Source organism: Anopheles maculipalpis, chromosome 2RL (genome assembly GCF_943734695.1).
Source record: "Anopheles maculipalpis chromosome 2RL, idAnoMacuDA_375_x, whole genome shotgun sequence".
Lineage (NCBI taxonomy): Eukaryota > Metazoa > Arthropoda > Insecta > Diptera > Culicidae > Anopheles > Anopheles maculipalpis.
The window spans coordinates 14,902,724-14,930,200 of NC_064871.1; the positions used below are offsets into that span (position 1 = coordinate 14,902,724).

The 27,477-nt window shown below is 44.4% G+C and overlaps 9 protein-coding genes across 9 annotated transcripts in view; 4 read left to right on the forward strand and 5 right to left on the reverse strand.

Annotated features, from left to right (window-relative positions):
* LOC126559666 (uncharacterized) overlaps positions 1–3,734 on the reverse strand; it is a 53,295-nt gene extending 49,561 nt beyond the window's left edge. The window contains exon 1 of the mRNA XM_050215837.1: positions 3,453–3,734. Within this exon, the coding sequence (XP_050071794.1) occupies positions 3,453–3,672 (220 nt within the window). The 5' untranslated portion in view covers positions 3,673–3,734. The remainder of the gene's footprint in view (positions 1–3,452) is intronic.
* Positions 1–27,477, reverse strand: part of LOC126558780 (transcription initiation factor TFIID subunit 9) — a 406,967-nt gene that overhangs the window by 360,031 nt on the left and 19,459 nt on the right. The gene's annotated exons all lie outside the window — the stretch shown is intronic.
* LOC126559732 (uncharacterized) lies at positions 7,208–9,801 on the forward strand. The gene is made up of 3 exons (XM_050215905.1): positions 7,208–8,867; positions 8,938–9,182; positions 9,306–9,801. Exons 1-3 carry the CDS (start codon positions 7,215–7,217, stop codon positions 9,799–9,801), a joined length of 2,394 nt encoding a protein of 797 aa, XP_050071862.1. The 5' UTR covers positions 7,208–7,214.
* On the reverse strand, positions 10,129–11,007 carry LOC126560124 (uncharacterized). Its single transcript, XM_050216286.1, has 2 exons — positions 10,892–11,007; positions 10,129–10,813 (listed from the first exon to the last, which is right to left on the reverse strand). The coding sequence occupies exons 1-2, from the start codon at positions 11,005–11,007 to the stop codon at positions 10,165–10,167; spliced, it is 765 nt and encodes a 254-aa protein (XP_050072243.1). The 3' UTR covers positions 10,129–10,164.
* On the forward strand, positions 11,250–12,367 carry LOC126558673 (uncharacterized). The gene is made up of 4 exons (XM_050214723.1): positions 11,250–11,435; positions 11,519–11,654; positions 11,717–11,993; positions 12,071–12,367. Exons 1-4 carry the CDS (start codon positions 11,254–11,256, stop codon positions 12,361–12,363), a joined length of 888 nt encoding a protein of 295 aa, XP_050070680.1. The 5' UTR covers positions 11,250–11,253; the 3' UTR covers positions 12,364–12,367.
* On the reverse strand, positions 12,951–14,359 carry LOC126558808 (transmembrane protein 192-like). Its single transcript, XM_050214880.1, has 5 exons — positions 14,193–14,359; positions 14,014–14,132; positions 13,618–13,750; positions 13,274–13,553; positions 12,951–13,189 (listed from the first exon to the last, which is right to left on the reverse strand). The coding sequence occupies exons 1-5, from the start codon at positions 14,226–14,228 to the stop codon at positions 12,963–12,965; spliced, it is 795 nt and encodes a 264-aa protein (XP_050070837.1). The 5' UTR covers positions 14,229–14,359; the 3' UTR covers positions 12,951–12,962.
* Positions 15,101–16,425, forward strand: LOC126558212 (eukaryotic initiation factor 4A-III). The gene is made up of 2 exons (XM_050214182.1): positions 15,101–15,264; positions 15,359–16,425. Exons 1-2 carry the CDS (start codon positions 15,129–15,131, stop codon positions 16,423–16,425), a joined length of 1,203 nt encoding a protein of 400 aa, XP_050070139.1. The 5' UTR covers positions 15,101–15,128.
* LOC126559668 ((E3-independent) E2 ubiquitin-conjugating enzyme UBE2O) lies at positions 17,315–22,087 on the forward strand. The gene is made up of 5 exons (XM_050215839.1): positions 17,315–17,821; positions 18,026–18,279; positions 18,349–21,194; positions 21,265–21,563; positions 21,899–22,087. The coding sequence occupies exons 1-5, from the start codon at positions 17,348–17,350 to the stop codon at positions 22,070–22,072; spliced, it is 4,047 nt and encodes a 1,348-aa protein (XP_050071796.1). The 5' UTR covers positions 17,315–17,347; the 3' UTR covers positions 22,073–22,087.
* Positions 25,666–26,048, reverse strand: LOC126559480 (uncharacterized). Its single transcript, XM_050215644.1, has one exon. The coding sequence runs from the start codon at positions 25,999–26,001 to the stop codon at positions 25,666–25,668; it is 336 nt and encodes a 111-aa protein (XP_050071601.1). The 5' UTR covers positions 26,002–26,048.

The following is a 27,477-nucleotide window of genomic DNA, read 5'->3' on the forward strand; positions in this document are numbered from 1 at the left end:
CGCCGACAATATCCAGTTTCAACCAGATGTTAGCTTCTAAGGCAAGGTGGAAGGGCGTGCAGAAACGGAAGACAGGTGTAATGGTGCAAGCACCTGTACCCTTAGCTTTGGTATTGAACGGGAAACCGAACACTTGACACTTGCTTCCGTCAGATATTAAAGCCAAAACAGTGTAAGATTTTAGTTTTTTTTTGCTGGGAGTAGCCATAGACAATGTTTTTGATATTTTTTATGTATGGGGCCCCAATACAAGGTCTTCGTTACGAAATTCTGTACACGAGGCCCCTTAAACAAGACAACAGTCGATGCTCCATGCAGACGGCGAGAGATCCATCAGTATTTTAAAAAACCAACTCGTTTTGTGCTTCAACTCTAGGCTGGGGCTGGGATGGTTGATGAAAGGTGTATCCAGCTGAACACCGAGGCTCTTGACGACAGAAATCAGTTCGTAGCAATAAACTGATTCCTATCCTTTAACAGATTTCCCATAAGACACACTTTCATACAATTTTATAGACTCACTTGAAGGGAAAATTATTCTTTCTACAAATCGTGTTGATCAAAATAAATCACCTGATGCTGTTCATGTCAATAATTGAAACTCAATATGTTGCTACTGACCCATATTTCATATACGTTTTTCATATTGTTAACGCTTGCCTAAAGCTTTCCCGATTGTATTACCAACGACACATCAAAGGGTACTGCTGGGAAAAGCGGTTTCCCTTCCAATCAGCCGGAAACAAAACGAGTCCTATACATAGCATTGAACGCATCTGTAATTCGTTGCACATGCGTCCAGCTGGAAACATTCAAGGAATAGGCCTAGAGCCACAGCCATTTTCCCAAGCCTTCCTTGCAGACTAGACATCGCATCACACCGCACTTAATTGCGTACGTCGAGACAATTTTTCCGGTTGAAACCCGGCGTCCAGCAGCTAAACCGGATGAGGTTCGCGTCGCCACTGTGGCGGCCGTCCTCCGCGTCGCTGACCAAAGAAAGAGAAACAAAACGCAATGTAGGTTACACGGAGTGTCGCGCCACAATCAGTCGGTCGATGGGTCGGTCGATTCCATGTTGCAAAACCTGCATTTTAGCGTTTCGTTTTCACTTCCAAGCACTTTCGCTGTCTTGATCGCAAGATCTTCCCCGACGACGGCAGCATAAGCACAGACGGTGCTTGTTTTTGCATGATGCAGCCGCGCATCCGCTGTTGCTCCAAGCGCGTACAACGAATACCGGCCTAACCCTGGCCTTGAAAGAGCATCGCCAGACGCGGGTTGCCCTCGGCATTGCACCGACCGGTATGGTTGTGTGAACACAGCTGCACATTTCTAAATCTGGCACTGGAAATGAAGAAGCGAAAGTGTGTCTTTATTGCACTTGCAGTCGATCAGTCTTGGATAGCAATTTGCTGCGATCGCATAACTATGTTTTATTCGTTTTTTTTTTTTTTTTTTTTTTTGTAAAGAAACTCCTCCAAAAGATAGACACAAACACATCCTTTTCCTATCGTCTTCGTAAATTGATGTCTGTGGGGAATTGGTGCAACTTTTGATGTCTCGGAAGTGCAGCCATGTGTGTGCTATGCAGTGCTAAAAATAACATACGCCTGTACGAAAAACCATCGTGCAAGTAAAGTGCAAAATGCACATTTGGTGGGATCGCTTTCACAGGCAAGCAAACCATTTCGATTGGCGTGAAATGTGACACAAAACAACGTGTGAGTGTGTTGAATCTCACCGCCCCCAACATTCAGATATTGTTACCACCACGAGGCCGGCCATCGAATGACTTTACTAGACTAGCCACGTATGTATAGTAGGAGATTCAATCAGTCCTCACTACGGAGAACGGGGGGTCCGGACGGGATTTGAACACCGGTCCACGCGTGTGACGATTGGCGCCACTGTTGCCTGTACCATCGGACCCGTATTTGGCACCCAGGCTGTGGAAGGAATACATACATTTCGAATCCAAAGATAGTATGTTATCCGAAGGAGTAGGAAAATGAACTAAATCCCAACTGTCATCCATTTTATTTTATGAATGAAACATCGAATCATCATTCTAAAGTAGGTTACACGCTGAGACACTCTTTCCGATACGATAAACAAATGCTTATTCCTTTGAGATATTTTCCCATGTTAATCCTGGGTTTCATATGAAAGAATACCATGCACTACAGATGCATTGCTTGATTGCGGTACAAAAGAAAGCAAAAACATCACCATCTTGGCAGAGACGCTAGAATGGGGTTGTTTTCTGCGGGCGATCAAAATTGATGGTTGCGCGTTGTGTTTTTCTTGCCATAAATAAGGCTGATTGTGTGGTATTAATTGCCCCGACAGAAGCTGTGACTATTTGCATTTCAAAAGAATTCATAAACTATTCGGCGAACGTACGATCGTGCACTTGTTTTGATGGTGACAAATTTCTTTCGCCATCATAGTTTTAGTAGAAAATTGAGCGGTTCTCGGTATTTGTTGTTATTGTCTGCTTGAACTGGCATTGAGCGGCTTATTAAGTTTTCAATTTGCGAATTTAAGATATTTTGAAGTCTGATAACATTTTAACATTGGCTTATTTTGCTTTGTGCTGAACTGCCACTCACGTTCTTGCTATCGGAATTATTTGATAATTTGTTTTGAATCGTGAATCTCGACAATCTTAATCCGCAAGGCTGATGTCTTTCAGCATCCCAGCAACTCATCACTTGGCGAAAACATGGCCTTTAGCGCCTGGCATTGTGAAGCTAACACAAAAAGCTATTACGTAATTTACGTTCTATACAAATGTCCTAAATGTTGCCGCACAAACCGTTGCGCAATACTACGGTTTTCCAACAGAAAACAAAATAAAGGAGTTGAAAACATTAACTACGCAGAGAATAAACCCACCAAAACAAAACCAAGGGAATACAGAAATCGCGTCACCCTGCTTGAACGGTGAGCTCTTTATCAAGGATACAGCGAAGGGGACATCCGGATCTGCTTGCTTCCTCTCCGAAAAATTCAACCCAAGGACATCTCGGCCCTTAGGGTGAGGGTGACAACGCTACCACAAACGCACCCGGTGCGTGGAAGGAAAGGGGTCAAAGACCGCACGCTTCTTTTCATCCTTCAAACTAGGACATGCGCGATGACGTCATGCTATCGTAAAGGATAGCAAACTGTATCTCCATTTGGGATAGTAGGCTGCTCTTTTTAGGATTCTGCAGAGCAAGATACACCGTACGCGTGTTGGAATTTTAATCGTCTGTTGCGAGCTTTCTTGACCAAAAAAAAAAAGCTAAACAAAAACAAAGAACACTACCGATTGGGACAAAGGAGTTTTTTGCAAGGAAAAATGATCAATTTAACCCGTTGGAAGGCATGTTCGTTTCATATGCACGATGTAAAAGCAATTTATGGTTGCAAATGTTTAAAAATTACATTATTTTGCTACAAACCTTTACGACGCCCGTACGGTCCCAGAAATGCGACACCTTTCCCGATCACGTTATCGTCGATGTACTTCATTATCTTGAGCGTATCCTCCGGCCGCTTCACCATGCTGAAGGTGGCCTTCGGTTTGCCCGTGACATTTCCGGTCCCGGCGACTGGACGCAGCGGAAAGTCATCTCCGCTTAACGACAGACTCTTGGTACGGCTGGCCTTCTTCAAGCTCATCGTGAGAGCCGCTGCTCCCCCACCGTCCGCACCGTCCTGTACGACTTCCACGGTTACGAGAACTTTAAGCAAAACCTGTGCCCTCTGAGTTTCGATGCTACCACAAGCGAACGCTGCAAATTACTGCTATCCTACGTGTACTGACACTGTGGCACTGTAAACACCAATGTCTGCGGGCTTTTTTATTTGTTGCTGCTCGTGGGACAAATTAACAGCAAGGGGGAATGTAAATCTCTTTGAACCGCAAGCTATCCGGGTTTGGTTTGCCTTTTTCTACGGATGTAAATATGCTGACAGGTTGATGGAACGACGACCTACCGCAACGGTGACCACTGCGGCAAGGACACTTGTATCAATCATACGGGTCGCGGTAACTAACTATCGTTGGCCAACTCCTTGATCCAAACAACAGGCACCACCACAAAACTATCAGCACTAGATTTCACACCAATTTCCGAGGCGCCTTCTCGCACAGCAAGAACAGGGAGAATCACTAGCAGAACATAAAGACACCACCTTCAACTTTTTTTTTTTGTAGGGTGCAGCGATATATACTGGCCGCGATACAATTTCTATTTCAAGCAACAACAATTAACAACAACAGCGCAGGGATATTCTGCTTTCTCTCTCGCTCTCTTTTGCGCTCTCTTTCTCTCTCCCACCTTTTGATTGATCACGAGATGAAAATTTTCCACTTGAATCGCACACGGAGCTCACTTGCTACTTAGATGACTTGCTTGATTACGAAGAACGCGTTTTGACACACACGTTTGACACTTTGCGAACGCACTTTCCGCTGTAAGTACACTTTCGATGCTTTCTTTTGCTTTAGTGCAACAAAAAACACTACCAAAAACTGGCCTCTACTTGGAGGAAGCCCACACTATTGGCACTAACCTTTCACGACTTTATCACGGTACACGCACGCACCTTCTCCGTTTACGTTGTTGCGTTGTTGCACGCACTCTTTTGTTTACTGCGTCTCCCAGGTCTGTCAGGACTTGCTTAGAACTGATTAGACTGTGCTGTACCTTTGATAAAAATTGGTCTGCTCGGTGTGGTGGTGTAAAATGAGGTAATGTGGAGCTAGAACACAAGTAGCACTATTTCCGTCAAAACAGTCCACCAGTGCGTGTGTGTGTGTGTGCAGTGTTGTTATTATGTTCTTCACTACACCAACACCGATGATGATTGAGCCAAGGTAAACAACATCACCAACAACCCGCGCTAGCTCTTCACTTTATGTACCTCTTAGAGAATGATGATGGATTCAACCAGATTCGCTGACAAAAACGCACAAATTATCCCCCAAAACTTGTGACAATTTACTTATCCTTGCCTTCCGATACGTACACAATCCACTAAATGCTGTACACGAAACGATTGACGAGGGGGTTACACATACACAGCGTGCGCGATTTGAATTCCCATACGCAGTTTGCTAACTTGTGCAAGAAGAGTTAGTGAGAGACATCCAAGCGTCAAACGCGTGCTTTGCTGGCGAGGCGTAAACTTGAATTGAATTCTTCTCAATTTCCAAGTACCGCGTTGATCCCCCCGATCAATGCTCGAGCAGCAGCGAAAGAGAAAAACGAGCGAAAGGGCACAGTGGCAAATATTGTGGCTAAAATATTTACATGCACTCAAGTGCGAGAAATATAGAAGATGTTTATTTAATTTTTTTTTAATGAGATGTTTTTCTTTCAAAAATGATATAAAATTTATTTTGAGAACTAATTTGGCAAAAGTAAAGTTTCCTATATGAATTGCGTCCCATATACGTAAATTAATTGGTATATTTTTATATTTCTATAATCCGAAATAATTCATGCAAATATACGACGAAGTTCATAAAATATTTCTAGACCAATGCATTGCAAAATGGGACATAACAAAGTACCCACTGTGCGCGAGATCGATTCAAATTCGCTCACCGTGAGAGAAGAAAACGCGCTCTCTCACTCTCTGCACGCCACTCTTTGTTTGGTCGCGCGTATCGCCAATCAGCTGTTTTCGTTTACGCAACAACGATACAAGTTGTTATTGATGTATGCGTACGCTGCTCGGTCCAGGTATTAGTAGATCGATTAAAATGACGTTGCCTTTGTACGCAACTGATTTGATATTGAAAAAAAAGTCACCATAACGGTATTAATTATTGAGTTTAAATATCAAAACGTTTAAATAACAAAATGCGTGGTCAATTACCTACAAGCTGTGTTTGTGTACAACCACCATGCAGCAGATATTTAGTAATAAATATTTAGTAAATAAATATAAAAAAGGAGAACTCTTTGGAAAAATTATAAAATTTGCAATTTCTCTAATAGATCGTATCGATTAAAAAAAATCATTGAAATTTAAAATAATAAAAGAGATACGCCTGAGTCATACGTTACTGACTGTTTTACTACTTCCTACCGTTAAATTATCTTCCTTTACTTTTTCACTAAAAACATTTTTCCCAGAGATGGTGCATCGTAAATGTGTTAGCTATACCTAGCTTTAAGTGATAGTTTACTCAGCAAGTGGTGATGACCCTTTAAGCGAACGTACGAACAGAGCAATTAAGTATGTGAAAAATCGTATTAAGCGTAACAAAGCGGCACATGTTATTACACCTCCACTGACTGGCACTGCGTTTCGGGGGGCTAGATTTCTAACACGAGGCAATAATTTATGATCCATTCCAGTCCGTCATACGGTAAAGCTTCCTGAATGTTGATGCTATTGCCTGCTGCTGCTGCTCGTTGTGAGAAGTTCCAGCTGCAGGGTGCACAAAGAGCCTCCTACAGGCTAATTTTATATCCTAACAAAGGCGCGTTCCGTCTCGAAGGTGATAACACATATAAAATAACGATGACGTCGTTGATTTGCGTTGATTTTCTATTAAAAACTTCTACAAATCACATCAAATGAAACAAAAAAGCTTTCCCACTAGCCGCTTAGGGCAAGGATGCCGAAGTGGCTCCACTCGGAAACACTTTTCGCGCAACCAAATATCCAATATAACCGTTGTTCGGGTTCGGGACCGAGTCCGCGGATCCATAATCGAAACACCCTAAACCGAGAATGGTCGTAGTTTCGCGTTACCATAGTGCATCAAAAAACACAACAAACAAAGGCGCTACTTTAGTTTTGCGTCAAGAGTTTGGTGAAAATTCCACTATCAGTTGGTAACGACTGTTTTATTGTGAATTCAGTTATAGAACCGATCAAAATTGGAAACGGTTCGGGCATAAATTGCTACGCCCTTAGACCTCAAAGACCTGAATACGAGGCTGCTCTTTAACAGCTTTGAGCTTAGCGAAGGCGGTCGCAAATATTTCCAGGTCATCCACGGCCCCCGTATTCAGGATTCACCTTCAAAACGCGAAAAACGATGTCATTCGATGTTCCGGTGTGCGACATAGAAGGCTTACTATAAACGTACTGCAGCAGTTCGGGTCGGACGAACTTCGAATCCTCTCGGTTGTTCTAGATTCCCCGTGTCGAACCGCGGCGTCATCCGTACCGTTGAAAAAAAAAAAAAACCGTCGGTCATGTCCGGGCAGCACGGTCGCTCAGTGTTTGTCAATTCCTGTATCAAGAAACCGCTCAGCCCATCCAGCAAACGTCCCAACCCATCCTTTCTGGTGCCGCAGTGCAGTTTAGATCGTGGCCTGCAGGATCCCCGCGTACAGGAAGCCATGAGCACGATAACGCGCAAAAAAGCTTCGATCAAGTGTCCGCTGGCACGCAACGGGCAGTACCGGCGCTCCAAGTGTTGCTCCCTGACGCACCAGCTGCGCAAGGAAGCGGACAGTTTTCAAACGATGGTACAATTCTACGACAGCATACCGGACTACAACGATCTGCTGCACTTACCGCGTGAAGAGTTTTACTGTCGGCTAAATACGCTCAAGAAGAAACAGAAGGAGTTGAAGTCTACCTGCTTTATGGTTGAGAATGACAAAACGACGTGTCCACTGTCGCCCGAACCTGGTTCTTACGCTGGAAGACACGAAGCACGAGAGACGAACAAGCACAGCTATCAGAATGCAGTCGGAAGTGTCCCCAACAGTGGTGATGGTGGGAAAGAAAACGAACGTAGTGATCAAGCGACAGAAGACGGAGAATCGTTACATTCGTGGAGCAAATCTCCGCCAACCGTAGTGGACGCAACGCCCGATTGTATCAATAAATCCGTCGATGCGGTAAGGAAAGGGTCTGCAAAGTCGGTGCGTATAGAAAGTACCAAGGAAAATGGTCTTCAAGAAGAGCTGGCTCAAAGTAGCAGAAGGATGTACCGATCCGGTACACCGTACGTTTCTGATCCGGACGAAAGCAGCGCAACTACAAAGAATGGCGCTCCTTCATGTGCAACGCCCTCAAATTCGGACTTCGTCGAGCGCTATGATCGATACGTGAAGCGTAGCTTGCGCTGTAAATCGGCCAGCCCGATACGTAACCTTGCCAATGTCACCATTCCGCAGCCCTACAAAATGACACAGCGCGAGGAAGAACAGCGTACCCTGCAGGAGCTGCTGCTGGCAAGCAAAAGTGCCTTTCCCTCCAAGGAAGCGCTGCCCGAGCCGTCCACAGCCAAGCAATCGACACAATTTCGGGCCAACCCGGTACCGATAACTTCTCGGATACCGCTGTTTGAGACGATTATGGCAGATCAGGAAAATCGGAGCCGGCTAGCGAAGCTTAACTCCGAGATCGAGCTGCAATCGCAGATAAAACCCTTCCATTTTTCTGAACGACTTAGCCAGGGCCACAGTCGCTGTCTAAGCCGAAGTTTATCTTCACCAGCATTGCTCAGCACGGGTTACGAGTCAGGAGCGGATGGTTTACGGAAATCTCGCACCTTCAAAGCAAAACCGTGTCCGAAGAAACTGTTTAGCAGCTACTTTCACACCAAAGCTTGGGAGGACGAATACTTTCGACACTTGAACAAACGATTGCGGGCGGAGGAAATGCTAAAGCAGGCGGCTCTGCCACCGTCCATGGCACGGCGTGAACGTAGCGAGCGCAAAAATTCTCTACGGGGTCATTCGGCTGAAGATACGGGCAAGGATCGACCAGGCTCCTCCAACGGTGGCAAAATGTCCAAACGTAAGCGTAAATCACGTAAATCCTTAAAGCGACGAAAGAGTGTGGAGCAAAAGTGTGCCGAATATTTCACATCCGTTAACGATCCCAGGGCCAGGGTATGTTGCATTGAGTCCACTGCTGTGGTTAAAACAATAAGAATATAATCGATGCAATTCTTTTTTGCAGCTTCCTTATCCAACCAGCAACTCTAGTTGCAGCAACAGCACGGACAACAACCGAGGATCGGGCGATACACCGGCACCGATTTATCCGGTCAACAGACCAAATCTTGCCGCCACTCTACGTACGGAATGGTGTCGCAAGAAGCTGCGGGACATGGAACTCGACGAAACTGTGCCGGATAAAAAGAAAATTCCGCGGTTCCGATGGGGTGTTAAAAAGTCGCAGGCTTTTCAAAACTTGAACCTCGAGTAAGTGGCAGAGTAAACCTAGAGTGTTTCCGTGTTTTTTCGATTTATTCGAAGGCTCTGTTGATGTTCTTTAAGGTAGTATCCTAAATAAATCAATTGTTTTAATCTTCTACATACTTCTAGTCATACGCATGAGGAAGAGCTCAATCTTCGTCTCGCTACAAGACGCGCGGAGCAACGGCTACGGCAGGAAGAGCATGCAATCAACATGGAGCTCATGAGACAGCGTGTAAAGGCGGCCCCATTACTACTGGAAGGACCTCCCCAGTGGGGCCCACGGCTAGGACATGTAGCGCATCGTTGCTCCAGTTTAAATCGTGAATCAGAACAAGCCCTCTTCCGTAAACCGGATAAAGTGAGCAAAATGGTTTCGCAGAAATTAACATCCGCCGGTAATGCTGGCACGGGGAACAAAAAATGTGACTCACCCGTTACAACGTCCACTGTCAGCAGTGGGAGTCACAATCGGATCACGAACCAGGAACATCGGCACAGAACGGTAGAGAAGCGACGCAACGCCGGTAACGGAAGTAAGCTCAGCACTTACTCCTTCGATTCTACCGGTAAGCTAAGCTATAAAGCATGTGACAGTGAGCTATTGAGTCTATCGGATGTGTAGAAGAAGATGTGCGCCCCTGGGGTAGATGTAAGGATTCAATACACAATCAGAAGATGCGGGCCCACGATCATTTCTTGTGAACAAGATATATTTCGTTCATTCTGGGGGGATATTCCAGCCCCCATTAACAGGTTGTGTGAACTTTTGTTTTATCGTTTTCTTAGCACTAGACGCAGACTAATATTGTTTTATGTAAGCATACGCTAAATTACATATGAATACATTAGGATTTGGTCAATCGGAACCACTTAAATGCAACTTGAACAACTGCTTCAACTGTAAGACGTGACAGAAACAGTGTTTTTTACCAACTACGCTACACAAATGCAACAAAACACAATGAATCATCCGAACAACGCTTGATCAACAGTAATCGACGCCAAGCAGTTTAGCTTCCCGCTGTAACCGTTCGCGTTCCGTACGGTACCGTTTGATCAGGATAGCTTGTCGTTCCAGCTGCCACTCCATCGGTTGTTCGGCGAGTTCCGTGTCCGTCATACGACGATAGCGCAGGTCAGTCACCTTGCCATGACCTTCTGACCTTCGGATATCAACAAGAATCCTCACAAGCGGCACATAAAAACACAACAAAACCAACAGCTCCAGAGCACACACAACAATGACAAACACCTGTGGGGTGATGGCTGGATTCAGTGCTCCAACTGTCGGTGTCCCATCGACACCGTTGGCCGCTTGATGATCGTACGGAAAAAGGTACCGCACCTGGTTCTGGACCGTGAGAAGAATCACATTCCACAGTGTTGCTATCTGCAGTGGAGCCTTTCGATAGACAGCCAGGGTGCGGTAATGATCAAAGTCCGGCTCAGCTAACCGAACGAATTCTCGCTTGTTCCGTTCGTGGATCACGTACGTTACCAGCCAGTAGGCGATGCGTAGATAAATGATGATAAAGTAAACGGACGATGCATCATCACGTTCAGTGTTTGGCCAGCTGAGTGTGGAGCCGATCGTGCCGATCACAACTATTACGATCGCGAAAAACAGATGGATACTGTAATGGGATGCGTGTAAATGAGACGATTAGATCCCGATGTCTAACACTACGACTAGGCAACTTTACACCACGGACCTAAACATGCAAATAGCGAAAACTGGACGAAAGCGGCCACTACGGTCCATTAAACTGGGTGGTGAGTAAAGTTTAGAATTATTGGCCTGTGCCGGTGATCCTGACTCAGTTGACATTTTGATGCTAAACGGAACGATCGACTCAGACTAATAAGTAAACCACATGCCAACGAGTGACAGAGTCCTTGGACTCTGGTTTAAGAAAAGGACAAAAAGAAAATGGAGAAATGATCGAGTAAAGCGAGAAAATGGCTGTCGCTTATAGATGACCAGCTGTTCGCTTCTTCCGTTGTCAGTTTTGATGTGCAGCAGCATCCATTTCTACTCGAGGCAAAGGCAGAAGTGTTGTAATTGTAAAACAAAATGTCCACATCGTTTCTGACCCGTGGTTTGTCATCGTTTTTGTTTAAATCGTTCGCAATCGGATCATCTAGCGCAGCGGGACGAAATGCTGGCCCAAATCAATCGCTATTCCATTCCACCAGCAACACTGAACCGGAGGATTCGATTCGATTTGATAAGCTTCAAACAGTCCCTAGTGCTTGGTAAGAACAGTTCGGTATATGTATATGTAAGCTTCTTGGAATAAGAACATCGCGAATCGTGTTTGCTTTTCTTTTCTTTGCAGCATCCAGCTGTTTGTTACACTCGCGCTGACAATCATTTCTATTATATATACGCTGCAGCAGTGTGATACCACAACGGTATGCCTATATTACTACATGCTGCTCTACCTGCGGGGTGTCTATTGGGCGATTGTTTACGTGAGTCCAAATCCAAGCATTTAAATTAAGGTCGTGACATCTTACCGTACGCATTCTTCCAGCTCATCCACCTGTACACCAAAAGCCGCCACTCTAGCCTGAACCGTTGCGGTCACCATAGGTTTGCTGTAAAAGTTCATCGACACAAAAAATCATGCCTTCAGCTAGTGACGGTATCGAACACGATCCTGCTGGCCGTCCACACAGCGTTGGGTCATTGCTTTGGGGAAACATTTATGCAACGTTGCTTTGTGGATGGATTTTCGTCCGTTGTGTTCGTCGCGTCCTTCACCCTGCTGGAGACTATCATTATTGTACCGGTGCAGCTATCCTATATCGGTGAGATTCGTTCAATGATAAGATACGCGGCTCAACAAACATCTCCACTGATATCACACACGTAAATACAATTACAGTTCATGTGCAAGTGTTCAATCGTACCACACCCGTACCGGATGCACAGCAGAACGCTGATGATCTAAGTTTGCGGATATGTTCCACGGACGATTACAGCGTTAACGATAGCTTCAAGAGCATTACCGATCCAAAGGAATTTGTCCGGCTGCAGTCGGCGATGATCAGCAAGCTCAAGGAGGAAAATAGCCAGCTTCGCAGTAGGATCCGGGAGGCAAAAAATATGGTTGAGCTAGTCCCGAACCAATCGCTTAACTATTCACTGGCCGAGCAGTCCGTTGTTGGAGGCTACTGATAAGACGCCGCCTTGTACAATAAGTGGCATTTTTTTCAAGAAGTCTACTACATTGAATGTAGTAGCTAATGAACATAACTTCTGTTCCTTATTCCTGTTTGTTTTTGTACTCTTAAAATGATATTATTTGTAAAGATAAACGACTTTACATACCAGCAAATAAATTCGTCGTTATTCACTACTTGTCTTGATTCCATTTGCGGTTAGTTCGTAAGTATTTATTACACGACTTTTGTTTTTTGTTATCACTCATTCCAAGAGGAATTCTTTCTTAAATACAATTGTGGGAAAATGTATTTGCATTTCCTCCAGCTATGGAAACACTCGATTTGAAACACACAAAATAAAAGACTATGGAACTTTGGGCAAAAAAGGGAATTTTTGAATGCTCTCACCGAGACACGCTAAACTAACCTTAGCGCATAGTTTCAGAACAAAACACAATTAAACGAATGGTGTATAAGTATTTGATGCAAACAGCAGCTTCAGTCCAATGTGATTTCCGAGTTCCCGAATACACCATGAAATGATAAACGATACTCTCTTTTCATTACCCTGTTTCCTTAAGTTCCCTAATTATTGAATCACACGCTGCCAACCTAACCAGGGTACGTGACCGTTCGTACTTGCGCATTCATTTGCATAATCTTTTGATTCAGCTTCAAGTTATGATCCTTCAAATACTTGATCAGGTCAGCCTGTTTCTCTAGCAGCTCTGCAGTACTAAGGCCACGTTGGGTAAGGCCCAGCGAACCGCCACTGAAGCCCCGGTTGTCCTGCAATGCGTCTGGCGGTGAAGCGGTGCGGTTGAAGCGTCGTACAGCGGCTAAAATTTTAACCAGGGGAAAAAAGGGACCCAAATCAGTGACTAACTAGCAAGCGGTAAAAATAAATTCGTCCCCCGCATTACCGATATAGCTTCCATTCACGAGGCACAGCACAATCGTTTCCAGGCCTGAAAAGGCAGAAATGTAGATAATCGGCGATAGCAAACCGACCGCAATGCACTTCTCCCCGAATGCATCACCGTAGTAGTGTTGAATCAACGTTTGGATTGCGAGCAGGAACGTGTTCCACAGGGACACAACTTGCAGCGGTATGCCCTTGTGCTGTTCGGTGGCACGATGGAAATCATGATAACCGTTTAACCGTAGCTTTTCGTGATGTGCTTTCACGATGTGATCAAACAGCTGAAAGAAATAAATTGTAATTGAATTACTACAGAACTGAGCTGATCGAGAGGTTGCTACTTACATAAGTAATGATCCAAAATCCTGCTCGCAAATAAAGCATAATAAAGTATGCCTCACAGCGTCGACTGTCTTCCCATGTTGCAGCTAGAATAATTCCAGTCAAAGAGATGCAGCTCGACAGTAGGAGATGAATGCTGTAAATATAACCAAAATTGTTATTTCATCTCCAACAAATTCGTGGAATAGTATTCTACCATGAGTATTTTTCTCTTTAGGTTGTTTCACGTGTTTGCGTGTAACGCATTTAACATTTCGTCTTATCTTATTCTGTTTACGATTAAGGTATTTTGATTTGTAATCCGGGTGTTTGATTGTACGGGCACGCAGGCTTGAATATACATTGGCCAGTCCTCTTTAAACTCACGCTGCGAAATTTTCGATAAGCTTGCTTCATTACCTGAAGGCTGGAACAGTACGCAGCGGTCGAAAGCTGTCGTCATCTTCCGTGGCCAGAATGGGATCGAGCATCGTTCTGCTGTCGTCCATTCTCGATGATTCATCAAAGAAGCGTCCACCCTATAAACGAATAAAAATAGGTGAAACACTGGGACCTTCCTCCGCAGCGGGAAGCCTTACTGAGTTTGATGTAAAGTTCCGTAGCAGACTGACCATGCTAGTCCTACGGATCCCGATGCTGAGCCGTCGCACTGTTTTGATGCGATTAGACCCACACTCGCATACGATTCATTCGCAGGAGGCAAAGGGTTACGGATTGAGACAAACGAATAATCACTGTTTGCTATCACTTTACCACACAAAACACCGATCCGTTCGCTCACGCCGAGCAGTCGAAACTGTGAGTAATAGGACGGTTGAACGCAAGAAAATCAGGAAAAAAAATAACACTATACACACACACACGAATCACACCAAAGCACAGCGATCGTCCGTCGGTCGCAACCTAGCACAACTGATAAGCAGAGCAACGAATGGGATGTTTTTTCAATTTTGTGATAGCACCAGTAGATGCTAAAACCGGGGAGAACCAAAATAAAACGAATAATTACACCGTGGTGCAAGTAGGAACAGCTGAATCTTTTGTGCACTTTTGAGGAAAACAAAAGAAAATGGGATGCAGTGTGTTTTGACAGTGTTGAGAATGACTCGGTTAGAAGTGAGAAAAAGATGAGCGCAGTGAATCACTAAAAAACAACACAGTTGTTGAGTTTTGCTGCTTGATTAGTGCTGATTTTTCCCTCATTATTATTAATATATTTTTATATTTGTAATGTTTTCCGTATTAGCTAAAAATGTTGAAAAAAGTGATGAAAACAAACGAATGCACAGTGAAGTCGACTCACGGTGTGAGAAGCTGTATGTCGACCTTTTTGACATGGCGATCAAATACACACGCCGGTTTGCTGTCAAACGAGGAGAAAACGCCAAAAGAAAATCTTCACATCAAATAACACACACGCTCCGCTTTCGCACAATTATTGGAGGGGTAAAAGAAAAAGTTGTTCTTTTATCAATTTTATCAAAACTTCTTGCTTCGGTGCACAGCATAGAACCATGTCTGGAAGAAGGGTGCCGGCGAACGAAGATCTGTCGAACGTAGAGTTCGAAACGAGCGAAGAAGTCGAGGTGCTGCCGACGTTCAACTCAATGGGGCTCCGGGAAGAGCTACTGCGGGGTATTTACGCGTATGGTAAGTGTTCGCAATTGGAAAGCGCCGAACATCAACACCTCGAAAACTCTCGGAAAGCATAATCTCACATTCTGTTGTTGTGCACTTTTCCCAGGATTCGAGAAGCCTTCCGCCATCCAGCAAAGAAGTATTCAACCGATCGTAAAGGGTCGCGATGTTATCGCACAGGCACAGTCTGGTACGGGCAAAACGGCAACATTTTCCATATCCATACTGCAGTCGATGGACACTACGCTGCGAGAGACGCAGGTGCTCTGTCTGTCGCCAACGCGTGAATTGGCTGTACAGATTCAGAAAGTAATTCTGGCGCTTGGAGATTTCATGAACGTTCAGTGTCACGCCTGTATCGGTGGTACCAATTTGGGAGAGGACATTCGCAAACTGGATTACGGCCAGCACGTCGTTAGTGGTACGCCAGGCCGTGTGTTCGATATGATCAAGCGTCGCGTTCTGCGCACACGTTCCATCAAGATGCTGGTGCTGGACGAAGCAGACGAAATGTTGAACAAAGGTTTTAAGGAGCAGATCTACGACGTCTACCGGTACTTGCCGCCGGCCACACAGGTGGTGCTGATTTCCGCCACACTGCCGCACGAAATACTCGAAATGACTTTGAAGTTCATGACAGACCCGATCCGCATTCTGGTGAAACGCGATGAATTGACGCTGGAAGGCATCAAGCAGTTCTTCGTGGCGGTTGAGCGAGAGGAGTGGAAGTTCGATACACTGTGCGATCTGTACGATACGCTTACTATCACGCAGGCAGTCATTTTCTGCAACACCCGACGTAAGGTGGACTGGCTGACTGAGAAGATGCGGGAGGCTAACTTTACAGTCAGCTCGATGCACGGTGACATGCCGCAGAAGGAGCGTGACGAAATCATGAAAGAGTTCCGCTCCGGACAGAGCCGTGTACTGATCACGACCGATGTGTGGGCGCGCGGTATCGACGTGCAGCAGGTGTCGCTGGTCATTAACTACGATTTGCCGAACAACCGTGAGCTGTACATTCACCGTATTGGTCGTTCGGGCCGTTTCGGACGTAAGGGTGTCGCTATTAACTTTGTGAAATCGGACGATATCAGAATTTTGCGAGATATTGAACAGTACTACTCCACACAGATCGATGAAATGCCTATGAACGTGGCAGATCTTATTTAAGAACAGGAACAACGCGAACAATTTAACACATTTGTAATATTTCTCATCTGGCTTGCACGATTGTGCGATGCAGGCACCTAGGAAACTTTATCTTTTAAGCGAGTAATCATACATTCTCTATGTTTTGAAATCTAAACTATGGACTCCAAATAAAGGGATAAACCATCTATCCACACCATTTGTGTTAATTTTTCAACTTGCATTATTAATCATTTATGTAGCGATACATTCATGAATCGTTTTTCATGATACAATCATGAAAAACAGGACAACAAACAACTAGCACATGCAGTGTTTACCAAAGCTACTTTTATATATACACAATGTGTTTTTTTTAAATATATTTATAAACAATTTCACAGTAAATAAGTTTGTAAAGCTAGCGAAGTTTCAGAAAACTGAGCTATAACGGTTAAGGATTAGTTTTTGTTATCAAATTAATCGCCATTCGACCCTTTCCTCAGCATAGGTTCACAGCCACTGGACGCAGCAATCCTTTTTGTCTTTCTGTCAGTTGTGTTGTGCTTCCCCAAAGTTTTCCAACAAAAAGAAAAGCGCTTTGACGTTTTGCAGTGCAGAGGATATTTTCGTCTTTGCTGCTGCTGCTGTTTGAAACTGAAGCAGAACTAGTATGCATTGGAACACGTGTCAGGATCACTAAATTTGCGCCCCATTTGCAGGAAATTGTAGTGCAGTGAAAAGTGTTTTAGGATAGTGCAATATTTCGTACCGAAAATTCCTGCCCAGTGTCACAAAATTGATCGCCCTCCCACTACCCAAGTGAATCAAAAGTAGAGGAACTGTACGGTAAACAAAAGAGAGTTTCCACCTTTAGTGCGCGACTTTCCATTCCACGGCCTGGCCGATTCCCTTTCATCCACTACATCCACCATCGTTACTTCGCTTCGCAAGTGCGCCAACAATGGAGAAGGTGAAAAGTGTGGAACGGGCAGCCATCATAAAAAATCGCCCCAGCAACGAACAGAAAGCTGTCGCCGCCAACGGTAGCCCCGGTTTGAACAGTGACGGCACAACGGCCCTACGCATGCGACCCTCACAGCTTTACCACCCACACGTTGGCCAGCAAACATTGCTCGGTCCGACGGGGCCACCGGTATTGCCGGATCGCAAGCACCAGCAGGATCGAGCCGAAAGTGAGAAAGTAAAAACCGGTGCAAGCGAGGAAAGTGAAGAGGATGAGTCGGAAAATCAATATTTCTATGAGGATGAAATTTTTTGTCTCACACCCAAAAATGGTCACGTAAAGTTTGGCCTGGTGCTCGACAACTACGACGAAAGTGAGGAAGAAACGGCGGAGGAAGATGCACCGAAGCGGGGCGAAATTCGTGCCTGTTGGCATCCGGATGGTCGCGAAGAAATCATCAAACAGCGCAAGGTGAGCGACCCGCACTTCTTACCCTTGGAAACATCCGTGCACGGTGCTTTTACTTTTCGACCAATTTCGACTACGGGTGTCGGGGTCACTACTTTGTTAGGGATTATGTAATTTTTCCTTTCTAATCGTTACCTTCCTTCGTGCGTGCGTGTGTGTTTGTCTTTACTTTACGTGCTGTGTCTCTTTGTGGGGCACGCTTGTTAGGTAGGACTGGCCGACAGGACACTGATGCCGGGCGATGTTGTCCGTCGCATGGTACCGGGTAGAGACACGCAGCGCGGTTACTGCCATGAAATCACCGTTAAAGCAGACCTTCGTATCATCGGCACCAAGTACGTCGTCCGGAACGTGTGCTCAGATCGGCTAAGACCACTGCTATCCATGCCAAAGGATAGTGCAGTTTGTCTGGACTCATGGGTTGGCAGCACAAAGCAAATTATGGAAAAACTAATTCTCAAGTAAGTCTTTCTCGTACCGAAACTGGAAAAGAACAAGTCACTAGCCAAATTTGGGGGTTTACGTTTCAGATCGTCCTGTGGTTCGCTGGTGGAAGTTTGTCCTGCCAGTGAGTTGGGCATGTTTCGCGATCACAATATGCGCTTCCGGCGAGGATTTTTCGCCGAACCACTGTTCTATCCTGGCCAGCAGTTGGTGGGGCTGATGAGCGAGCTGGCAAACGGAAAGTGGCTGGCAACGTCCAACGAGATGAAACTTTCCCGGAAGAACCATATGTTGGAACGCAAATTTACCGTACAATCGGTGGAGTTGCAGGGCGTTTCGGTGCACTGGCAGTGTAAGGTATCGAGCGAAGATCTGGAACAGAAGCTGTCCGAAGGGGGAAGTTTGCAACAACCGCCTGAGTACATCGCTGGGGAGGATTTGAAGCGGATGAAAAAACTGAATCTCTTTGAATCGTGCATGCTTCAGATAAATGATAAAAACTATCTGAAAATAGAAGAAACGGATGTAATCTGCACCAAGCAGGCTTGGCGTAAGGACATGAGCAGCAAGTACCGGGAGCAACTGTTGCAAGAAAGCAAAGCTAAAGTAAAGCCTACTAAAGTCAGTGAAGAGGAAAAAGTCGTTAAAACTAGCATTAAATCTACCTGCAATAATGGCGATTCAAAGCTTTCGGTACGTAGCGCTGAGAAAGAGAACGGAAGGCACAATTCGCCATCAAAGCTCAGGACTGAAGACAGTGACGAAGGATGGGAAACGGACGAGGAAGGTGAACAGTCAGACGGTGCGGCATCGTCCTGTTCTGTTACATCTAAAGCTAGTCCGCGCAAGTCTCCTTTGCTGACAAAACGTATCAGTAAGCTGAAACGTCGTCAGCTAGCGGCCGAGTTTAGCGGTGATCGTTTACCAGTCGCCGGAGATGAAGTGATCACAGAAGCGCTGGTCGTGTACAGTATGGCAACGGTCGTCTGGCAGGATGGAACCATAGAAACAAACATTCCATCCACTGAACTACGGCCCATACATCATCTAGACGACCATGAGTTTTTCCCAGGAGATTTCGTGTTGGCAGGTAATACAGATCCAGCAAAAAATCCTTCCTTCCGAGATTACGGTGTCATACAGGATGTGGACCATCACGGACGAACGGCACGCGTGAAGTGGTTTAGCACGTATACGTGCACCTCGGAACCACAACCCACGTTCAACGGTGAGTCGGAGGTTAGCGTGTACGATCTGAAGGATCATCCCGACTTTCAGTATCGGCCCGGGACAATCGTAATACGGGTAGCGAATTTTACCGGTGAAGATGGCATTTCTACCGCCGGCCAGGTGCTGGACAATTACCCGAACGGGATGGTGAAGGTGTGGTGGGTGGACGGATTCGTCAGCATGTGTTGGCCTCAAGATATTTTCGAGGTGGGACAGTACGATTCGGAGAACAATTTTTGGGGCAGTGTTGCCGATTCGGATGCGGATTCGTGGGAAACGGAAGCGGAATCGTGCCACTTTGGTGATGCTGATGCAGGATCCCCATCGGTAAGGTTGAACCCACAGGTAACGGTAAACTTGGAGCGGGCTCGTGTAGCGATTGCACAGCTGGAGGAACTGTTTAATATCAATCCACATCTACAGAATCAAGAAATTATGAAAAAACTCATGATGGTTTACAAAAAGTGTCGATTTCTGGATCGACTGTTGAATACGAGCTTCTTCCATGAGCGACATTTTATGGGACTGGTAGAAAGGGTACGGAAATCAAACAATCAAACTACGACGGAACGTATGCAGGATCAGAAGAATCGTCTGTTCAATCAGAGTGCATCTGGTTCGAAATCGTCCACTCCAACGGCCGAAACACCGGAAGCGGTAAAAGTTCCTCTACCACAGAGAGCCCTTTTCAGTCCTAGCACACCAAACAGTCCAACGGTTAGCAGTCCCACCGAGAAGCTGGAGGAAAATGATAATGCCTACTACAATGTCGGTATCGCCAACATGGAGCTAGACTACGTGAACAATTTGTGCATGAAAATGACCGAGAATACGGATCTAAACAATACGAGCTCTGTTTTTGATCTAGCCGAAGGTGGCGGTGAGTCGGAAAAACCCGACCAGGAAGATAAGGAAACGGGAGAGCAACTGGCCCAGGAGTGTGTTGCGGCTCGGTTGTGTTCGCTGTTGAAGAGTCAGCTCATCAAAGTGCTGGAAGAGATTAACGAACGGTTTGGACTGGAAGATCCATTCAAAGAGATTATTTCCGTAGTCGAACTGAAGACGCCAACGCTTGCCTCTATGCCACCCTCGTGGACACCGTCACCGGCCGGTACACCGGAAGTTCCCGGCATTATTGCCGAACCGATCGCAACGAGCTCACCAGCTGTGACAGACCTGGTACCATCATCGCCAACCACAGGCGGCCTGCCAACAGAAAGCTTCCAAATAATCGAATCGGCCCCAACCGCTCACAAATACCATCTGACAATTTTTCAAACCAGCAACGCACAAAGCTTCTACAAAGCGGTACAGCGAGAACACTGGCTGTTGCGTACCTCTCTTCCACCCGGGGTGTGGGTTAGGACGTTTGAAGATAGGCTGGATCTGTTGAGCGTTATGATCGAGGGTCCGAAGAACACGCCGTACGAGGATGGTTTATTTTTGTTCGATATACAGCTAGGGCTGGATTATCCGCGGACGCCACCTCTATGCCATTACATAAGCTATTGCACCGATCGGTTAAATCCAAATCTGTATGAAGATGGCAAGGTTTGCGTTTCGCTGCTCGGAACCTGGTCCGGTAAGGGCACGGAGGTTTGGGGACCGTCCAGTACGCTGCTGCAGGTGATCGTTTCCATACAGGGATTAATTTTGGTTGCCGAACCATACTTCAATGAGGCCGGATATGAAAAGTTGAGAGGTAAGTGAGTTCACGGTGAGTTCCAATAAACTATCTGATGTATCTTTTTCGTTTCATCTGACGTATGCAGGTTCGCAGCAGGGTAAGGAGAATTCGCGCATGTACAACGAAATGGTGCTACTGAAGCTGGTTCAATCTATGACCAAGCTGGTGTCCAATCCACCGGAAGTGTTCCGTGAACAAATATTAACCCACTTCCATGCCTGCGGTCAGCGCATGTATCATCGGCTTAAGACATGGATGGAACTGTCAAACGATTACAACCGTCAGAACAGCGTTACGGAGCCAAATGGTAAAAGTCCACTAATCCCCACTTTACTCTTAACTCCCTTCCTGGTGGGATATGAAAACAACTCATTTGTGAGTTGTGTAAAGAGTTTAAACACTCCTTGAGATTCGAATCCCTCTGGTGACTATTAAGTCCCCAGCAGTGAGAGTTTGATAATAACGATTACGAAAAGAGTTAAAATAGTGATTGCGATTCGAATCCCTAAAGAGCTGTAAAAACTCATTGCGATCATTCATTAGAATAGTTTAAATCACTCGCTAACTCTTTCTCTGTACGCACAACACTTATTCGTACACTAACTTGTGTAACGTATTTGTTTTTAGAAAAAGATCCAACCCAAACCAGTGATACTAGCGCCGCTCAATCGCAAGATGCTTCTACTCCCGTCATCACCGGCGACGGTACAATAGCAAAGCGTGAATTACTGTCAGAAAGCAGCGCATGCATGATTCCTCGTCCAGAATTCCCACTCATTCCAGCCAGCCGTGGTTTCTGTCTCACACTAACCGGACTGTTGGAGTCGTTTCAAAAGCAGTTGCAGCAATTATCACCCTTAACATCGGCACCAGCAGCTACGGATGGCAAATAACGACCGGAATCGGTAAGCAGTGTGTATTGTTGCTTTTGCCGATGCGTCTCGGTAGGTTGTGTTGTTGCAGTGCCTCTAATGCCCGTAGCTGCGAACGCCGCAGCATAGGATGTCTGATTGCGCTACGTAAAAAGGGAACACAAGGCACTAAGAAGAGAGATAGCTTTACTAGTTACAACATTGCATAAAGGAGTACGCACGTGCGCATTATGATAAAAGCATTTTAAATAATATGAACCCTAGCTTTGTAAGCGTTGGCACGACAGCATATTTTACACAGGGTGTTTGTTTTGTTGATACTTTGTTATACTTTTCTCGCTAAGCTTTTTTTTATAGCTAAAACCGATGATTTCGGTGATTTGTGATAGAATTCAAAAAATGGGCGACATTCGCATACTATAATCGTGGCTTGTTCATCCTATGCCGCTATAGTTGGTTTCGTTCTGTTGTCGCTTTTTATTATGTGATTTTGCTGAAGAATCTGTATTTATTATACAATTTATAATTTTATTAAGTTTTCCTATTTTGTAGAAATTATTAATTCCTTGATCGCACATATCAGTCATCTCACTCCAATAGGCTAATGGTTAATTTTATCGTGTGTAATGTTTAGCTTGCAAATGTTCGTTACTTTCACACTATCCCAGCTTCTTTGATAGATTTTAAAATAATTTATTTCCTGCGTACTCGTCTACATTTTGTAAAGCAACTGTTCTGTTGATACGTACGGCGAGTTATATATTGTCAGAAACGCAATCGATTCTTTTTGTTCCAGTCCATGGAAGAAAATTGAGCAGAACGATAAAAAAAAACAGAAACATTCCTCACTAAACGAGCGGAGCGAAAGGATAGCTACTACAAAATAGACGCAATGTTTTGCAGATAGCTCTCGTTTGTGGCTCAATGGATGAAAAGAATAAACCAGAAATCTCATAAAATGCTGTGCCTATAATTAAATCAATTACAAATTAATATTCACTCACATGAACGCTAATGCCTCACACACACAAGGAGAGAAACACATTCTATTGCGTTCGTTCGTGATTAATCTGCATTTTTAAATCCTAGTGAGGGTAAAAGTCACCAAAAAGAGAAACGAAATCAAAAACCAAATGCTCCTAAACTTAGCATTACCATATTAGCAAAGAACAATAACTTAGATTCTAGAAGAAAAAAAAAATACTAATGTTGCAATGCACAACTCGCAGATGAATGGTAGAATTGTTAATATTATACTATACCAAAAACCTTACCATGTACGTTTCTTCACGCGAAAGAGAGAACTGTTGTAGGAAAACAAAAAGAATCAGAAAATTAAGTTACATCAGCATGTTCGCCGATTGCAAAAAAAAAAAAAATCTTATGTAACACGAATTTGGATTGGCCAAACCTGGATCTGAAGCTGAATTCAAACCTATAACTTCCACCACAAATAGGCAGCAAATAGGCATTGAGAGAAAAAGGACCTTCATTTGAATCTCACTGTTTGAAAATGTTCCATTTTGATTCGCTAACCCCTAATAGAGTTGTGAATTAGCCACCATTTCATGTAACTTCTATCGCAAACAATGAAAATGTTCCCCCGCGGGACAAGCACACAAAATATGAACGCACACCAAAATGCTAGAAAGTACAGTATGTTACAAGGAAAAACAAAAAGTCTTTTAAAACCACAATCCGAGCCCTTTTAACGGACTAGCCGTAAAGCCCTAGTTAGCGCCTTCTTGGGAGTGTTGATCGCGGTATACGTAGTTTGAAAATGAAATGATGTTTAGGGTTTGGCCAGCACACACTGTACGAAATGTGTAATATTGATAGGAGCGAGCCATCTTTTGGGTCTCTACTTTGGTATGGTGTTCGGAAGCTGAACACCTCAATACCACGCTGCTATCTTGTGGATCTTACTTGTTGTAGGATGGTTTGATCGCTTTGCCAAAGTAAATTGATGGAAAGAGATAAGCAACAAACTAAAACTGAAAAAAGACTGTGTATCATGAGGAGTCCGGCCTGGTAGGAGAGATGCGATGTGTTTTTGGTTTTTGAAAGTAGGAAAGTCATACCGTTGAAAGAGTTGTTTTTGTGTTTATCGATATCAGCGGCTTATCCGTGTGATGCGCGTGTACCTTATCATTACCCTGCTGGCTAGCGTTACGATATGCGGCCACTCTGGAAGGACTGTTTAAAGTATTTATATAATTTAATACAAATCACCTCCTTTACAGGTCATATATATGTATGTAAACCAACCGTTTAATCTTGTTTTGTATCCTTAAAATTAGCGTTTATTTATTACTTACCCGATAATGATGATTCATTATGTTGCTTGATTTTCTCACAGTCTATATACAGCAAAACAAGCTTTTTTATTTGCTGATCCACTAGGATGATCCACTTTTTGGTGCCGGAAACGATGAAAATGAGAGCTTGTACACGGGCAAAAACAAAATAGAGTGTTTGTAAGCAATGGCCCAAATCCATACTTGGCGATTTAGTGTTAACTGATGGTACCGCGTTTGAAGGAATTCTTGGCAAAAATAAAAACGCATAACAATAAAAGGAAATCTACTCGTTTGAGGAGTAATGCGATGTTGATCTCATCATATCACAATCATAATGTTAAGCTTTTTTTTAAACCGCCCTTGTTTCATACCTCATTCACTCCACTCGTAGTATTATTATCTCACAACAACTTTGATACTGACTTTAAATCGGCTTTTGATCCAATTGTCCCTTTCCTTACTACGAATTCGTATATTTTATCGTCTGGCCGCTTTTATTAGAAGCAGGATAAATTATCGAAACTTTCATTATAGGCTCACATCTCGTCCAGATTACGTTTCCCATGTTTATGAATTAATAATATTCATTAAAGTGTGACGGTAGTAAAAAAACCACACACGATCAGGTTAACCTGGTTAATACCTAAACTATTTCAAATTTCATAGTATTATCTTTTGTTAATTTGACTTACATTATATCCACGGTTAACCTTCCTCACTGTCGTCCAGTTATGGTATCATGCATTCATATTCGCCCCATTTCATTTGGGCATACTCTCTCCAGTCCACCAACAATTGAATTAATTCAACTACGCGGTCTGCTGACAATGAAATGCAAGAGTTTGTTTCGTTATGATCGTTAGCCACAGCAGGAAATATGGCGCAACTATAAAAAAAAGACCGCCGAGAAGAAGTTAACTAAGCGGAAGTGTTCGGAGTAAAAGAATTCAAAATAAATCAATGCACAAAAGTGAATTCTGTTTTCAAGCATCATTTAATGATCCTCTAGTAGTACATATTGGATGGTGTGTTTGTACTACGTATGTCTGCCAAATGGAGCAGCAGTGGCCGCCAGCATGATGGTTAAACCGGGCGGTGCAAAACAGAAACAAAACTCCCGATAACATGTGCATCTCGTCCGAAAAGATGCATAAGATCACTTATCAGGGGCACGGGTGCGTGTGGGTGCGTGTGTGTGAATGTTACAATAAATTAACCAAGTCCGCCATGATGTTTGGCAATGGTGATGGTGTATGGGTGGGTGTAGGTGTGCGTGTTGGGGTGTGTACTGGTCCGCGCTAGTAGCAATCGCCTTTACTTCTTGAGCGAAGCAATGAACGGCTCCAGCAGGAAGATCAGCTCAACCTGTCCTTCCACATCCAGCTTGTCCTGAGCGAGGGCCTCCTTCGCCGGCATGGCACCGGTGCCGAGGGCGAACATGATGTCATCCTCCATCGTAAGGGTGGCCTCCGCCGCTCCGTCCGACTCAGTCAGCTTCACTGCCTTCAGGTCCAGCACCCAGGTCTTGACGACCGTGCCGTTCTGCTGGATGCGGAACTTGTAGATCTGCTGCACCTGACGGTTGCTCGGATCAATGGTCTCCAGGCGCTTGGCAATACGCTCGAAAACGGCATCGGACTTCAGGGCCATTTTGAAGATGTTGGGGGTTTTTATTGGCGGATAGCTTTAAAGAAACACACATCGTCATCGAACATCACATCAGTAATCGATCGTAAGAACTTGTATGCCGGCACTTCGTTCAAACATGTCGACACAGTACAGTAATAGTGGCACACATAAAGCACTGACAAATGAACTCCGATGTTATTCACTTTGCCACAAGGGCTAGTCGAATCGGATTCGCTGCATTTCCGCCAAAGGGAAAAGAAGATGGACCATATCGGAGCACACGCATTACTTACCGACAACTGACTGAAACTGAGCGGTGGACAGTACCAAACTGATGAACAGGTCGCACAGGGACGTTCCTATTTAAACACAACCCACCGCAACGTGGACGAACGATGTGTGTAGGCAGGCCGAGATAGTGGCACGAGCGTTGTGATATGTACAGAACAGTGCAACCGGATTGAGCGGCTGTGGCAGTCGCGACGAAGGGAAGTTCGTTATCACCAGGGAACCACGAAGAGGATCTGCACCGATCCCAGCCAAACGGGGAGCGAAGTCTTAATTCGATAGATTAGACTACACAATGGTCGATATCGTCGGGGTTTTCGTGGTGTTGGTACGGGGGGAGGGAAAAAAAGGGTTTGCGCGGATGAAGTGTACGTGGACCGCGGCAAGCGGAATTGTCCATGTGCGTCAGTGTGTGCGAAATATGACGGTACATTCTCCGATGATCTTCGACCTTTTATGCGGGAAGTGCATTTGAAAGTATTTGGTAGGAAGTATGTCTGACAGGGGTACTTAGCAACTGCGGTCTGTGATTCGTCTAGTGTAGGACACAGTAAGTAGAAGGTGGGTGACTTTAATCTTTATATATTTTTTTTAATTTAAACTTAAAAGAGTAAAAATTAAGGAGCGTCTGGGGTATGTTGAAAGTTCCTAAATTACCAAGATTTAATGTTGAAGATTACGTCTCGCAGGCTTAAGAATCTAGACTGGATTAAGCGGTGAAAAATCATAGTCAGTAAGTTCAAGAAGAATATATCGAGGTAGAGATTTTTTAGTTTTTGGCAACTAATCTTTAACTAATTGTTGTTTGACAATTGAAATGCTTAGACTTAGTTATTCGACCAGAGTATAATTTACGTAAGAAAAAAGAGGAACATATTACAACAACATATAAAATAGTGTTATGAAAATGTCATTTAAATAAAATTTTCATAGTTTGGACATTCTATATTACTATTTCCTATTTTTTTTATTTCAGTGTTACGGCTCTTCATGGTAATTCGCTATTTTTTATGTAACATTTTGTTTTTTGAAGCAATTAATTTTGTTTGGTAATTCTTTTTTTATAGGAAACAATCTGGCCTTGTTACTAACCTACTTATTTAATTTATACTCACAAATATAGCAGTCTAAAACCTTTTTTTATTTTTTAGTTTAATTGTTATGGCCCGATTTCAAATTCTCAAACTCCAGAATTTAATTGCCCAGAGA